This window comes from Eptesicus fuscus, chromosome 7 (assembly GCF_027574615.1).
Source record: "Eptesicus fuscus isolate TK198812 chromosome 7, DD_ASM_mEF_20220401, whole genome shotgun sequence".
In the NCBI taxonomy this organism is placed as follows: Eukaryota; Metazoa; Chordata; class Mammalia; order Chiroptera; family Vespertilionidae; genus Eptesicus; species Eptesicus fuscus.
In genome coordinates, this window is record NC_072479.1 from 73,452,077 (window position 1) to 73,468,920 (window position 16,844).

Consider the following 16,844-nt stretch of genomic DNA (forward strand, 5'->3'; position numbering starts at 1 on the left):
GATCTGCTGCACCACGTTGTGCCTGCAGTTAACAGCACTGTCCTGTGCACTCAGAGATTTATTAAGTGGGTCGGTCTCACTAATTACCACACGCACATGCACAAAAAAGAAGCGGACACTCCATGACTCACCAGCTCCCCTACTAGGCGGAATGATGTTGAACATCTGTCTGAAAGATGCTCCTACACATGTGCACCAGGACACATGTGTAACGAAGTTCAGCCTTATTCTAAGTAACCACAAACTAAAAACCACCCAGTCGTCCATCACCAGCTGAATAAGTGAGTCCCATTTGGTAAATATCATATAATGGAACATAGTATAGCAATGAAAATAAATGAACTGTGTCTATGTATACTGTAACAACATGGATAAACCTAATAAATCTTGAATTAAATGAGAACTAGACACAAACTCATTCACTCTAATAGTATTTGTGAAGTTTCAAAACAAGCAAAACTAAACTTATTTGGGGTGCTTAAGCAATTGGCAGTGCTATAAAGAAGTGCAAGGAGATAATTGTCACAGAAGTCAGGATGGTATTCACTTTAGAGGAGGCTCTTGCAATGTTCCATTTCCTGTTCTAGGTGGTGCCTTTATGGGGCTCGAATTATAAGTATGCCATAATGAAACATGTATGTTTTATGAACTTCTAGAAATATATCTTACAACGCAAGATACATTTCCAACCCTATTAAAGGAAAAATACTCATAAATATGCAAACAAGTGGCATAGCTGTTTCTCAGCTTCCTCTGTTCATACCTGTTTTTCCCCTAACAAAAATGCACTTGACGACAACTAATTGTGCATTCAATTGTACCTCCACTCCTCTGGGGAGAATGAGTAAAGGCCAGAAGCTGAAACCACTGCTCCCTTCGCTACAGATGATTAAATACCAGAACTAAGTTATGACCAGTAAGGGAATCCGATGTGCAGATACTGATACCACTTGTTATTTGCTTCTTACCTATTAACACTTCCTTTTGATGAATCCATTTTTTAGTCTCTGTCACTCCACATATGCTCAGAAGTTTACTCAGTCTCACTTACAAAGTCCCCCTTGCTAGGGATTACAGTGATTCTTGAAGAAAAAAACACACAAAGATTAGGATTACAAGCATTTGCCACCACGGGCTGTAACCCAGTGCAAGGCACTCCTCTTGTTACTGCTGGAGAGAATCTTAACCTCTCAGGGTAATTCTGAGGAAGGTGGAGGGTCAGGACTGAGCAGGGATTATGCATTTGTGTTCCCTCTGCTTCCTTCCCCACTGTTTTAGAGAGAAAAACATCCTAGCATAAAGAAGGTCTTGCATGAGAAATAGGAAGTTGCAATTATTGATCTTAATTTAGTAATTTTAGAAAAAGCCACCTTCCATCAAAATTCATTCAAAGCTGCCTGGCTGAGTTGAACACATTTATATGATTTTTCTCGGTTTTAGAATTCAATATAAAATTCTTTCTGAAAATACCTCACGACGCTGACTTTTTCCCCCTCTCTGGAGAATGAAGTTATTATTAGATACTCTTTTACTCCAGGAAGAATGATACCAGGTCAAAAGGAAGGTGTTAGAATATTGCAGATTTGTCTCAAAATGCCTGTGTTGTTTGAATTCTCTCTCATCACACCCCCTTTCCTTCACCCTGGAATAGACTGTGGAGGCACAGCTCCCGGTTTGTGCTCCAAGATCCTCAATCTCAGATATTCTTCCGTAGCATTTTCTGACCTCATTCTGCAGAGCTGCCCCAAAAGAGAAAATGGAGGGCGGTTAACTATGTTTAGAGCTGGAAGAAGGGGCACATGCAATCATAAACCAGAATTTCTACGCCATGTTTCCACCTCTGAGGATGCAGAAAAAAATGCCGGGTTCCTCTGCAGCGTTTATAGTTGAATATTCATTTGTTTCCCGTCTTGCTGAACTGTTGGTGTACGCCAGGCACAGGCCATGAGGCATGTTTGCATGCGGCGGTAAGGCGGTGGCGACCGGCACAGACTGTGGCCTTGTCTTCAAGCAGTTTCAGGGCTCACGGTTGGTTCTGGTGACAGAAGCCCAGCAACCAGAACAGCATGTGCTCCCAGATTAGCAGTCCTGACGGAGAGCTCATGTCTGCCTATAGCAACATCATGCGTGTCCCCTTAAACCTTATTTGCCTGATGTTGCCATCTCTCCATGAGTTATCTTTTGCTTGGTGTTTGAGTAGATGCTTCTTTTGCGATAGCCATTTATTCCAGATTTCCTGGCCATTTTGTTTTAGTCATGTCTCTTTGAGGAGCAGAGAGATGGGTTTTTAAAAATCTATTCTTATAGTCTTAAATTTGCTCAACTTTGATACATAATGTGTTGGAATTACTTTGATATCGAATGGTATTTTGTTTTGTTTGTTTTTTCCTTTCTTTAGTGTAGCTTTTTTTCTTTTCTCTCCATTTCTTTATTGCTTTCTGTTAGGTTGATGTTTATATTTTTCTCCCCATTTTTTTTCTTTTTCTCTTCTGGTTTAGAAGCCATAGATAATATTTTTATTACTTAGAAATTGCCCTTATGTTCATAGAACATAAAATTTAAACTATATGTGCAAACATTTTAACTATATATTCTTTCTTATAAAACTTGAAGATTCAGGGTGGGGCAAAAGTAGGCTTACAGTTGTAAGTACATGGAACACAGAATTTATTCTTATATTCTTATTTATTAATTATTGCATTATTTTCCATATGAATAACTGTAAACCTGCTTTTGACCCACCCTGTATTAAATATTTCTTCAATTCAGGGGAGAAAAGTACCTCAGAATGCTTTAATTATGCACTGATATTCTGCCTCCCACCTTTCTTGTAATAGTTGTCTAGAACCATTGTTCTGTTTATTCTTTTCATTTAAAATTTTTATTTTATTGCGTTTAATAATTACAAAGGAATAAATATCAAATTATTATGTATCACCTTTTCTTACTATAAAGTTTAGCATCTAAATTGTTCTTCAGTTATTTATTATGTTTATAATAAGTAAATATAATATTTATTTTATAATCTGCTTGCCTTTATTTCTTGCATCTCACTTCTCTCTGGGTTTGCTTTTCTTCTTGCTGAAATTCATTCTTTATTCAATGAGTTTATAAATCTTTTAGTTTTTACATATATGAAAATGTCTTTATTTTACCTCTACTCTTAAGTGATACTTTATGCATAGAATGTTAGATTGAAAATTATTCTTCTTTAGTATTTTTTGTTGTTGTTAATCTTCACCAGAGGATTTTTTTCCCCCATTGATTTTTAGAGAAAGTGGAGGGAGGGAGAAGCGGGAGAGAAAGAGATAGAGACAGAGAAAGAGAGAGAAACATTGATGTGAGAGAGGCACATCGATTGGTTGCCTACCACACGTACCCCACTGGGACTGGGGATTGGACCTGCAACCCAGGTCTGTGCCCTTGACCAGGAATCAAACCCAGGACTCTTTGGTGCCTTGGGGGGTCGGGGAGGGGCATATGTGCACACGGCTCTAACTACTTAGTAACACTGGTGAGGGCTTCTAAATCTTTTAAAGTTATAATTTAATTATTTTCTGTTATCTCTCGTTCCAATTAAGAAATCTGCTGTTAATGGAATTGTTATTATTTATTGGCATTTTCCCCTTTACTTTCTGGTAATTTTGTAGATTATTTTCTTTGTTGTAAAACTTTTATTTTTGCTTGTCCCATTTGATACTTAGTGAATGCTTTTAATCTGAATATTATATCTTTCAGCAAGTCTGGAAAACTTCCAGCCATTTTCCTTCAAATATTGCTTCTTTGTCTTTTTCTGTCATCTCTCTTTTGTAACTCCTATTAAATGCACGTTGGAGCGTCTTAATTCAGCCTCCTGTCTCTTCCCTTTCTTTTTATAATTTAGCTTTTGAAAATGTTCAGTGCTGCTTTATGGATATCTTTTGATACTTTCTTATAAGTCACTATTTTTTCTTGCAATATATCTAGAATAGTTTACCTTCACGAATTAAATTTTTATTTAAATGATTATAATTTTAGTGTTAATGGTTCTTTTGCTATATCTGCCTATTCATTGCTCATATCTCACTTTATATGTTATCTTTTTTGGTATGTATATAATTGCTTTCTTTATCTCTTTGAGGTTTAAAAACACTTTTTAAAAAATTATTTTAAAATTGTTCTTTTTCTTGCTTTTTGTTGGCCTTCTGATTTTTTAGTATGATTGCTTAGTCTGTTTCTATTCGCAGATCATTTTGTTTTTCCTATTCTATATATTGGAGAAATTGAAATGTGGTGAGGATTACAAGATGTAGTTTGAGTCAAGAGTAAAAATAGTGATTCAAATTTAGGAATTTAGAAGAATAGCAATTTTTCCTAAAGCAGAACTATTCTTTATTGCTGTTCACTCATGGAAAAGCATCAGTGTTATTGTCCTATTGACTGATTGTCCATGGGGCTCACATGGCTTTATTTCGTAATGGTCATTACAAATACTTGATTGGAGCTGGATGTGGGAGTGGGGACTGGAGGAATTGGAGAAGGGATGTTCTTGTAAAGTTTTTGGTCACATTAACTGCATTAAATACTTTGCTGATTAAATAATTTTTTATTATAAAATACTTTGTTTTGCAGTGTTTCGATTCCTAGTGTTTATTAACTTCCTCTCCCAAATTAACACTATATAGTAAAATTTCCTTTTCATTTTACTATAGGTTTGTAACCAAATTATTGGAAGACCTTATCTTCTTTGTTGCTGATGTACTTAACAATGGGCAAGAAGTTCTGGATGTGGTTATCACCAAGCCAAACCGAGAACGTCAAAAATTAATGAGGGAACAAAACATATTGGCACAGGTGAATGTTTTCATGTGCTAAATTTACATATTTTGTATTTTGAATTATACTATCAGGAAAGTCCTTGGATTAGTTATTTATTGCTGTGTAACAAGTTACCCAAAATCTTGGTGGCTGAAAACAGCAGATACGTGCAGTTCCTGTGGATTAGGAATCTAGCAGTGGCTTAGGTGGGCAGTTCTTGCTCCGGATCTTTATACCAGGCTGCAGTCATCTCGAGGCTCAAATGGGAGAGGAGTCACTTCCCAGCTCACACATATGGGCCTGTCCACAGGGCTGCCTTGAAATAAGCCAGGCAGAGAAAGACACATGATCTCACTCATATGTGGAATCTAAAGGGCAAAATAAACGGATGAACAAAATAGATCCAGAGACACACAGACATAGAACAGACTGTTGAATCTCAGAGGGAAGGTGCGGGTGGGTGGGTGGAGATCAACTAAAGAACGTGTATGCATATATGCATAACCCATGGACACAGTGTGGTGAAGGCCTGGGGCAGGCTTTAAGGGGTCAATGGGAAAAAAAGGGGACATCTGTAATACTTTCAACAATAAAGATTAAAAAAAAAAAAAGTTGGCAGCTTGCCTTTGTTAGAACTGAGTGGTCCAAGAAAGATCAAGAGAGGGCACCCAGATGGAAGCCACCTAATCCTAGAAGTAACATCCCATCAGTTCCAGTGCATTGTCAAGGAGACAGGATTCCATAAGGGTGTGAATTCCAGGAGTTAGCAATCACTGGGGGCTGTCTTGGAGGCAGCCTACCTCAATTTTCTAAAAAGCTTTACATGGTCAGACTATCTCCAGAAACTGTGCTGGGATAACTTTCTAGGTAGAATTTCAAGGATAGCTTGGAAGCTTCCTACTTCTTTCTATCTCTTCCATAGGAAAGTAGGGTAACCTGTTCATCAGCTCACAAGTGCCCTATATAATATTCTAGATTTTACCCTGGAAGCTCTTTCTGAAGTTGTTTAAAACACAGCAGTAAATTAATTCACTTCCTAATAATATGCACATACAAACATGCCTGCTTTTATGCATTCTTTTTGTTCTGTTAATTGCTATATAAAGTAATGGCCTTCTGCATTCTTTAACTGTGGACTCAAGGAAGATACTTAAATAAAAATCATATTAATATACATGTGCTATTTGTCAAGTTGGGAAAGGAAAACAGGAGACATTGTCAATTAATATTCTGTAGCTGATTGTCTGAAAATATAAAATTAACATTTTTCCTCAAAGATAAGTTGCAAATCTAATGAGACCAAGTCTTTTCTGACAATAGCTTTTGGGGTGTGTGTATAAAAATGTTTATTTCAAGGACTTTTAGGACCTTGAATAATTTATTAGTATTTTAACCAACATGTCAAAACTTTTTTTCAGTATTATAAGTATAAAATTCAAGGTTTAGTGAATACAGAATTATTGAAGAAACGTTAATTCATATTATATTTCATGAACTAAAGGGTAATTTCTCTTCATTTTCCTGCCTTGTATTAATGCTCATGCCCTTGCCTAGGTGCTTTAAAAAATTTTTTTATTGATATTTATAAACAGGAAGGGGGAGAGGGAGAGAGAGAGAGAGAGAGAGAACATTGATGTGAGAGAGAAACATCAATTGATTGCTTCCCGCATGTGCCCTGAGTATCAAAACTGCAATGTGGGTGTGCCCTATGGAGAATTGAACCTGCCACCCTCTGGTGTATAGGATGATGCTCCAACCAACTGAGCCATACTGTCTAGGGCCCTAGGTGCTCTTTTATAAACTATTTACCCATTCTACCAGCTCGTCACTAGGTGATCCTATAGCCTGTCTTGCCACCTAAGAGAGTTAAATTCCTCAATGCTTTTTAAATACTTCCCAACTTTATATGAAGAATCTGGGTCACTGGGTACCACCAGCTGTCCATGTGGGTCCTTATTTGCTGATAGATTCGTTGGTTTGGCCACATCTTTATGTACCAAGAACAATAAATTGTTTTATAAAAAAGTTTAGAAGCAATATTTGGAGGCAATTTTCTGATGTCAGCTTCAAGTGAAAATAAATGTTTTTTTAAAAATATTATTTTGATTTTAGAAAGCTATAGAATAGATGTAATTATAAAGCCGATAGAAATCAAACTATATTTTAGTCCATCTGAATATGTTGATGTAACTTGCTACAACCCAACATCTTTATATTGCTTATTTTAATAAAATATAATATCTTATCAAAATTAAGTGGTTTATTTAAATAATGTTCTTGTCATTCAGTTTAGGGAATTCTTTTATCAGTATTTTTCTGTTTCTTAATATATTATTGATCCTATGTCCTAAATCTTTCTTTTCATTAATATTTCAAAAGTGTTTTTGAATCATTGTGCTTATTTTAAAAAAATTAAAACACATTGCAAAATATCTGTCTTCATTCATCAGAATAGGTGGCTTTCTTTTTGTTTTGTTTTCTGGTAGGTATTTGGGATTCTTAAAGCACCCTTTAAGGAGAAAGCAGGAGAAGGCCCAATGCTGAGACTCGAAGATCTGGGGGACCAAAGATACGCTCCCTACAAGTACATGCTGAGGCTCTGCTACCGCGTGCTGAGGCATTCGCAGCAAGACTACCGGAAAAATCAGGTCAGAGGGCGGCTGGTCACGATTCTGTCTAACATTTACAGTATGGGCAAGGTTCGTTGGTGACTGTCCTAGAACTTATAAAATAGGAATGGAAAATTGCACTTTGCAATGAAATGTGTCATATTGGGAACACACAAAAATGACCTGTATGTATTTTTGAGCTGAAATATGCATTTATTCTTCCATGTAAAATTAGAACTGTTGAGGGAGGATGTCTGAGTCCTTCTATGTGCATGGTATTAGCTCCTGCTGGGCCGAGGGCATGCAGGATGCCTTATGTAAAGAGGACTGAGACATTTCTCGGCTTTTTAGGAACATGTGAGGTATCACGTCATTATGTAAAGGTCAAAGAGGTCATTGTCTGTGGGAAAGATATGGCTTGTGCATCTGAAATATGAGGGAGAGGCAGAGAGGGAATGTGAGAGATAAAGTATTGCTGGAATTCAGAAGAGGGAGAGGAGCTCAGTTGTGGCTGAGGGAATCCAGGAAGGCTGCTTGGAGAAGGAAGCATTGCAGTAGGATGAGAATCATTTTCATAAATTGTAAGGGAACAGGCATTTTAAAAAAGACAGATCTATGAAAAGAGAATGATGGATGCTAGAAAGGGCACTTTTGCCCAGAGGCATTCCCAACTGCGGAGACAGGGAAGCCAGGTGTATCTAGGGACATAGCTAAAAGTTGTCAACTGCAAGTGACATTTCTTTTGTCTCATTTTTATCTTAAAATTATGCAATATTTTGCAATGTGTTCAATAATATACATGTTTGTTTGTTTAAAATTATTAGGTAGACTAGTGTCCCATTTTTCTCTTAGCCAGTTTGAGAGATGAGTGTATAATTAGGAAATGTTACTGGTGAGTTTAGTCCGTGAGGAAGAATGGTGTGAGAGGGGGTTGGTAAGGCAGGTTTGGCTAAGCCACATGTAGGGTCTAGGACTTCAGGCCTAGAAGTTGGAGGTTATTTGGGAACAGTTAGTGGTATTTATTGAATGCTTACTTTGTACCAGGCTCAACGCTGAGCACTTTTTACAACTTAACTCAGTTAGTACTGAGTTAAGATGAAGAACCGAAGCACAAAGAGTTTAAATAACTTGCCAAAGATTATACAGTTTTAAGACTGAAGACAGTATTCAAACCCAGGCTCTTACTCATCACACTATTTCCTTTTAGTAATTTGAATGGTTTTTGGCAAGAAAAAAAAATTTGCTCTAAGAAAAATGTGTTAAAATACATTGGTTTTGAAATTCTGTTTAAAGATTAAGCAAAGGTCTAAAAAGAATATGTAAAACAGATTAGTCAGAAGACAAATAATATGACAAGGGGCAAGAGTGAGGAAGGCGACTATATAAACAAATCCTTAAATACTTTTTAATATAATCCTACTTACAAACATCCTTCTTCCCAAGTGAAAATTCTGTCATTGGAATTATTTGTCCCAGCTTCACTGTGCTCATTTGACATACCAAGATAAAGGGCTGTCTTTATTTTATTGGAAAAAAATTAAGTTCCAGAACATTAAATCTGCTTTTTGTTTTTTTTAGAATATATGACTGTGGATGGACCACCCTTTATCTCTTTTGGGATGTCTTTCAAGCTGTAGATCATTGAGCTGACAAAAGAAAACAATTCCCAGCATTCCCTAGAGTTAGATTTTATTTTCCCCTCACGTTCTGTGCACGTTCCAGTTCAATACTTTTCTCACTTCTGTTGAACTAAGAATGCTTTGTATTAATCATAGAACAGTTTTCTAATATTTTTAGAACATGATTTTAAAGTGTAAGCAGACTTACGTTCTACTTTTTGCATAATTACCTTGTTTCCTTTTATCTGTAGCTATGTTTTATAGAGTCCTCAGAGGCAGTTCTTTTGTGATTTAGCACTAACCCATATCGAGTCTCTGTTTATTATTATTTATAGGATTTGGCAACATCTCTAATTTCTTTTGATTATTTGTCAACGTCTTGACCTATTTATCAAACATCTTGGAGGTTTGCATTATACTATAGTATAATTACAATAGTCATAAAAGTGTGTAAATCAATATGTGTCTTTAAAATGATGTACTAACAGAAGACAGTTCCTTTATTTAATTGGCTGTCCAACATAATGCCATTCTTTTGAAAGGGCACAAAATTGCTGCCTGAAATACAGTATAATTAGATTTGTGCAACCAATATAATTTTCAAGGAATAGATAGGTTCCAGTAAAAAACAACAAACAAGACCACTTTCTAATGAATGAATTCTCCCAAATAGATACAGGGATACATCCCCAAGGAGAATAGCCAGGAAACTGAAGTGAAATGTTTTGATTGTGGGAGGGGGTAGGCTTACCAGTCTTGCTTATACACAGATTGTGGGGAATGAGCAATTAGTGGCTTGGATATAGGAGAGTTAGTGTGAAGAATAAGGAGCACATTAAATAATGCATGATTGACACTCCCCAATGACTTTCTCTTGCCCTTAGCATAACATCTTTGTCCTTTACTACAGCCAGAGAAGATCTACCTCTCCAACCTCAGCTCTTGCTTTCTCAACTCAGTTCCGGCACTCTAGCTCCAATGGCCACCCTTGTTTATAGATCACAAAAAGCTTGGTTTCACTACCACAGAGCCTTTGCACCTGCTACTCCCACAGCCTAGATGGCTTCTCTCCCCATGTTGCCTCCTTTTTATCATTTTCATCATTTCGGTGTTTTCATCATTTCCATCCTAGCTCAAATGTCACTTCCTTAGCATCTACTCTATCTGAAGTTGCCACCTTTCTTCATCCTTTTATTTGTTTCATTTCACTTATCAACATGTAAAATTATCTTATTTAAGAGATCATTTACCCACCTTTTTTCACACTAGATGAGAGCTCTATGAAAGCTTATCTATCTTATTTACTGCTTTATGCTGAGTGCCTGGAATGAAGTAGGCTTTTAAGAAACATTATTGGATGAATGGATCTGATCAATTAAGTGATTAATCATATTTTCTTATTTGATAGCTTTTTAAAGGTAAAAAGTGGTAGGAAATTTTATCATTATTTTAAAGGGAAGATTTAATAGATCATTGTGGCATATTGTACAAAAAGAAAAATCACCTAGGTCTACCTGCATAATTCTCTGTGTAACAGTATAGATCACAGAGTTATTTTCTTACCATAATTATATTGAAATCATTGGTTATGACTTTTAATGAGGGTTAGAAGAAGGGCATCTGTTAGGGTGGTGAAATCTTTAGTTGCCATGTCATAAGAATTGTTACTTTAACTAGGTTTATTTATTTTCTCACTTATACGTCAAAAGTATAAAAGCACTCATATTCAAAAATATTTCTAGGTATATAGTTTTTTTGTTAAAATTTAAATTGGGTATGTGCTAATATTTTCATTTCCTTCCCTAAAAAGCCCTGTTTGTTGAAGAATTGTTTACTTGCTCTTCTTTGGACAATAATTTTTAGTGAGTTTTCTGTTATGAATAATTGAATCAGTGTTGCTGACCGTAATGGAACCTGTCATTTCTAAGCTGTTTGGCAGTGTATTCTGACAGCCTTTCTTTTTGCAGGAATATATTGCTAAGAATTTCTGTGTCATGCAGTCCCAGATTGGCTATGATATTTTGGCAGAAGATACCATCACAGCTTTGTTGCACAACAACAGAAAACTACTAGAGAAACATATCACAGCAAAAGAAATAGAAACATTTGTCAGTTTACTCAGGAGAAATCGTGAGCCAAGGTTTGAAGTGGTTCATGCAACATTCTTTTCTAGGAGGGATGGTGGCTTTTTTGCTGTATTCTTAGAACTTTTTAAAGTTAAAATTCTTTTATATCCCTTTTATGGACAAAACTGGATGAGGCTTATTGCTATAATAATTATGTATGATAAAGAGTTATTGCCTTATAGCAGATCTAAACCCCTTCTAGACATATTTAAATGTAAAAACATATAGTTTTATAGTACTTTAGAGTATATTCATATACATTGTGTCATTTAAATCCTTGCTTGTTCTCACGAAGTATACTGGTTGTATATTATTACCCACATTTTAGAGATGAGGAAAAAGAAGACTAGGGAATAGTTTATTCAAGAATAGCCCAATAGGAAGGAATAGAATCAGTGGTATATCAAGGGTTTCTGATTCCACATCAAGTTCTCTTTGTATTACATCATGATGCCTTATCTGGGAGCAATGAATGCAGAAAAGCCAAGGCAATTGATAAACTTTTCTTAACTAATTATAATTAGCACAGCCAATAAACGTTAGCAGGTGGAAATGGGTCTCTGATTGCACTTTGATTAAGTGTGTGCTGTATTCCTATTTTACTCAGGACAGCGTTAGCTTTGATCTGCTTTTGTTTTGATATTCAGTTCTGGGGTTATTTCACTTTAGGGCAGATAAATGGTTTTCTAAACATTGTAAATCTATGTGCTGTGGGATGAATGTCACCAATTAAATAGAAGTGAACTTGCATCCTTTTCAGAAATATTTGTATCAAATACAAATAATTTGATGTTTAATATGTTTCTAATGATGTAGTAGATGAGCAACACATTATAAAAATGTACATGGAAATAATATTAAAAATATATATCTTAAAAGTCATGTTTGTTATATCCCCACATTTGTTTTTGTTATGATTTTATAAAATGCCTTTTTCTTAATGTTCAATTTAATTTTTTGCCAGATTTTTGGATTATTTATCTGATCTGTGTGTGTCCAATACCACTGCTATACCTGTAACTCAAGAACTCATCTGCAAATTTATGTTGAGCCCAGGCAATGCCGACATTCTCATTCAAACCAAGTAAGCCCAGATGATGGAGTCATCTTTTTCTGTTCCTTATTTATAAGCATTGTAGTTCTTTATCATATTTCTTAGTGACATTCTTAATAGATATTGTTGTTAATTTCAAGGCTGGTCTCAATGCAAATGGACAACCCGCTGGAGAGCTCCATTCTTTCAGACGACATTGACGATGAAGAAGTTTGGCTCTACTGGATTGACAGCAACAAGGAACCTCATGGCAAAGCTATCAGGCACCTTGCTCAGGAAGCCAAAGAAGGCACCAAAGCTGACTTAGAAGTTCTTACCTATTACCGGTAAAGTATTGTAGAGAATCGTAGTTCTCAATCTCACAAACTCATTGAAAGAGATTCTCTGAGACTTCTAAAAGTCAGGTATCTAGGAAGAGGCAATTTAAAAAGTCGTCATTACTAGGGTAGTTAAAATATATAGTATTTTTAAAATATTAAAAATAAAAGTTAACATCTTTGTACTCCACATATACCTCTTGCGATTTCCTGATTTACCACTAATTTAGAATTGTTGGGATTGCTGTGCAGCAAAGGTCTTTTCTATTACTGATTGGAGTGGGTGCATCTGAGAGACATATTAGGAGCTAAGAAATGGAGTTGAGAGAGAGCTAGAACTCGGACCAGGGAAGCTGATCCAGCTACAGATGTGTCCTCAGAGGGAGGTAGCCAGTAGTTTAGGGTATGTAGTGCTTATACATAGCAGAGACCTAAGGCTTAAGAGTCAGTAGTGTCTACAGTTACACAAGTTCAATGGTGGCATATGGCAGCCAAAGTTCTGATGGTAGTTTCTGGTGGTGAGTATATTGTGAGCAAGAACCTAGCTGGTGTCTTTGAACTTATGGGATGAAAACTAAGGCAGAAGCCCTTGTGTTAAGTTGGGCCCAAATGACAGGAATCTTAAGAAAGGCAGGGAGTGCCTCCTGTTCCCTGGTTTCTACAGCTCTAGCCACAAAGCCAGAGGCTAATCCTTGATTTCAGAGGCTGATGAACCCAAGTGTCCTGATGCCATTTGGGTGGATCACATTTGATTTAGGAACTGAGTGGATCTAAGCTTAAAGAGTGTAGATACTAGAGTCCAGAGCTGAGTTTCATGTGAGCTGTAATCACGGTCATCAGGGTGTATCTGTGATCCTAGGGAACCTAGAACAGAGACTCAGTGACTGTCTCCACCAGATGCATGTTGCTGGAACAAGTAAGGGAAATGGCAGCTGAACGGGCATAGAGACAATTTCACGTATATGTTGTTATTTGATTACTTAACCTACTGCCGACAAAGTTTGACTCCAGTATCACATACTCTTGGAAGTATTGGTGTCATAAAAGTAGATACTGACTGATCCTGTGATGTTTAAGAACTTTATCAAGAAAAATGATATAATATGTTTAAAAATTTTAAGGTACCAGCTAAACCTCTTCGCAAGGATGTGCTTGGATCGCCAGTATCTGGCCATCAACCAGATTTCGACACAGCTCTCTGTGGATTTGATCCTGCGGTGCATGTCGGATGAGAGCCTGCCGTTTGACCTCCGAGCATCTTTCTGCCGCCTCATGCTCCACATGCATGTCGACCGGGACCCCCAGGAGTCCGTGGTGCCTGTGCGCTATGCCAGGCTCTGGACGGAAATCCCCACCAAGATCACGATTCATGAGTATGTTTGGAAAAATGTCTCAAAGACTTTACATTCAGTAGATGAAATAAAAATAAAATGACATCCATTTGGAAATGAAATACAGAGAAAGGCGTTTCTGTGTTCAAACTCAGGTTGTTATCTTCCAAATGCAAACGAGGTACTCTTTTTTAGAGAGTAAAGTGACAACCCTTGATAAGAGAAACATCATTCTGGAAATATAAACAGAAATCATATTGCCAATAGCTTAGCAAGTTGTTGAGTACTTAATGTTATGGCATACTCTGAGTTAGGTGCTTTACATGTGTTATCTCATTTCACAATAGTCCCATTGTACAGCTTAGGACACAACATCTAGAAAGGTTGATTATTAAAATCCAAGCTTAAGAAGCCAGAAAGTTAAAGTATGTATATATTCTTATTTTAATGATTGCAATCAAGTTAACTTGCTTTATATTCTATCTTTGCAGATATGATTCTATAACTGACTGTTCCAGAAATGATATGAAGAGGAAATTTGCACTGACAATGGAATTTGTTGAGGAATACTTGAAAGAAGTTGTAAATCAGCCCTTCCCTTTTGGAGATAAAGAAAAAAACAAACTGACATTTGAGGTATTATGAGAAACAATTCATTCATGAAGTTATTCAATTTTTCCTGTAAAAAATTAGATACATTGAGCATAAAGATTTTCCCCCATTTAGGATGCTTTGGTAATCAGGTAGTTTATTTCATGAAGGTATGATTCTCTCTGTCATTCATTAAAAAATGATTTGATGCATTAATTATACCGGATGTCTAATACAAAATATTTTATTTATGATTAGCTACTGTTTTTCTTGATTTTTTTTGGGTTTCATTCCATTTGTGTAAGTTTTGTTGCATTTAATGAACAAAGACAGTTTTGCATAATTGTGATATGTTTGGATACATTTTTTCTTATCCACGGAGGTGGTGTTTTCAGCCTCATTAAACGGAATCGAAGTACCTCTAGTTATAATATCATCTTGGAGATACAGTGACAAAACCATAGAGAAGATGCTGTTACTTGTTACCTGGTGTATTTGCTACCTGCAGGTGTATAAAAAATTACTCTCGAGTCTTAGCAGCTCAAAGTAACAAACGTTTAGAACGACAAACATTTAGTTTCTGTGGGTGAGGAATCTGGGAGTGCTTAGCTGTGGGGTTCTGGCTCAGGGTCTCTCGTGAGATTATAATCAAGATATTGATTGGGGTGGCAGTCACCTGGGGCTTCTAAGCTCACCCATGTGACTGGATGTTGACTAGGTAGCCTTTTCACAGGCTGCTTATGTCCTTATGGCATGGTGCCTGGCTTTCCCTGGGAAAAAGAGAGAGAAAGAGAGGGAGAGAGAGAAAGAGAGAGAGAGAGCCCAACATGGAAGTTGCAATCATCTATGACCTAATCTTGGAAGTGCATGCCATCACTTCTGCTGCATTTGTTTGTCACACAGATTAACCCTGACGTAATATGGAAGGGGAATGCATTGGGGACCGTCTTGGAAGCTGGCTTTCATTCCTAGTGTGTCATATAGTATCCAGAAGGCCACAAAGCAGCATAGGGAACATATAATTCTGGACAAATTCATACATAATAACCATTTAATAAAGTGATTCATTAATGTAACCATTTAGTAAGTGGTAGCCTACTGACTTAAATAATTTAATATTTAACTAAGAAGTAAATAATTCTAATGTAAACTTCTTTAACCACCTTTAAACATCTAAAATCTTGTTTTCTTGTTTCCTTTGTGGGACTTTTTTTTTTTTTTTTTAAAGATTTGTATTGATTTCAGAGAGGAAGGGAGAGGAAGAGAGATAGAAACATCAATGATGAGAGACTGTGGGGCTTTGATGAGATTGATGAACTTGTTTCATTTGGATTTAATTCTAAACTTAAATAAATCAGAATTAGTGGTTGCTTTTGCAATTATTTAAATTCCTAGTTATTAGAGAATTAGAATGTTTAGAAATAACTGCTCTAATTTAGATAATAAAACGTCAATGCTAATTTTAGTTCCTAATGTTTTTCTTTCCTTTCCTTTTGTACCCTACCTCTTTTTTATTAAGGTGGTCCACTTGGCTCGGAATCTTATATACTTTGGATTTTATAGTTTCAGTGAATTATTAAGGCTCACAAGAACACTTCTGGCTATCCTAGACATTGTACAAGTCCCCATGTCATCGTATTTTGAAAGATTAAGCAAATTTCAAGATGGAGGTAAGGATTTTTGAGAAAAAGTTATATTCTTTTTGGTCTTGTTTGGAGGTGAGACATAGAATAAATATGCAGAGAAGTGGTTGTTAATGTGTACTTACTAATATATGTGCACAAATGAAAAGTAATCCCATGGTAGGACAGTGATAATAGGCTGGATTTACAAACATGTTGTAATGCTAACATTTTGAGAGACAAATTTATAAGGTCAGTGAGTTCCATCTTTAGCAATTAACATATGGCCAATCCACTAGGGACAATGTTATGTGTTTAAAGATAAAAAACATCTTAATATTTATGATCATTCTGGTGTGTGACGTAGGCTGGCTGTGCTGCATAGCAGGACATAGAAAAATGCCCAAGAACGGGCCCACTGAGCGTCATACCAGAGAAACAGTGAATGCAAAACCAGTGTGGGAGGCAGTGAAGTGGATGAGAATGGGCTTTGAGTCAGAGTGCCTGGCTTCAATGCCAGCCTTTACCATTTAATAACTTAGGCAATGTACTCATCTTTTCCAAGAGTTCCCTTTTCTCATCTGAGATATAAAGATGATAATATTAGTATCTTCCTCACACTTTCTTTGTGAGAATGATGTGAATGTATACAATATATTCAGAGCATTTACAGCAGTGCCTGCTCATAACTCAATAAACGTGTGTTTTTTTTTTCATGGTTATTGTCTTTATGTTGGATGCCTAGAAATCCCCTGAGGTGTAGAGAATGTTTGCAGAA

The 16,844-nt window shown here is 36.4% G+C and overlaps 1 protein-coding gene across 1 annotated transcript in view; it reads left to right on the forward strand.

The window, feature by feature from the left end:
- The window catches only part of ITPR2 (inositol 1,4,5-trisphosphate receptor type 2), a 428,506-nt gene that overhangs the window by 126,191 nt on the left and 285,471 nt on the right, over positions 1-16,844 (forward strand). Inside the window, exons 14-21 of the mRNA XM_054719205.1 lie at positions 4,692-4,833; positions 7,284-7,445; positions 10,993-11,165; positions 12,116-12,235; positions 12,346-12,531; positions 13,644-13,895; positions 14,345-14,489; positions 15,964-16,114. Coding sequence (XP_054575180.1) covers positions 4,692-4,833; positions 7,284-7,445; positions 10,993-11,165; positions 12,116-12,235; positions 12,346-12,531; positions 13,644-13,895; positions 14,345-14,489; positions 15,964-16,114 — 1,331 coding nt within the window. The remainder of the gene's footprint in view (positions 1-4,691; positions 4,834-7,283; positions 7,446-10,992; positions 11,166-12,115; positions 12,236-12,345; positions 12,532-13,643; positions 13,896-14,344; positions 14,490-15,963; positions 16,115-16,844) is intronic.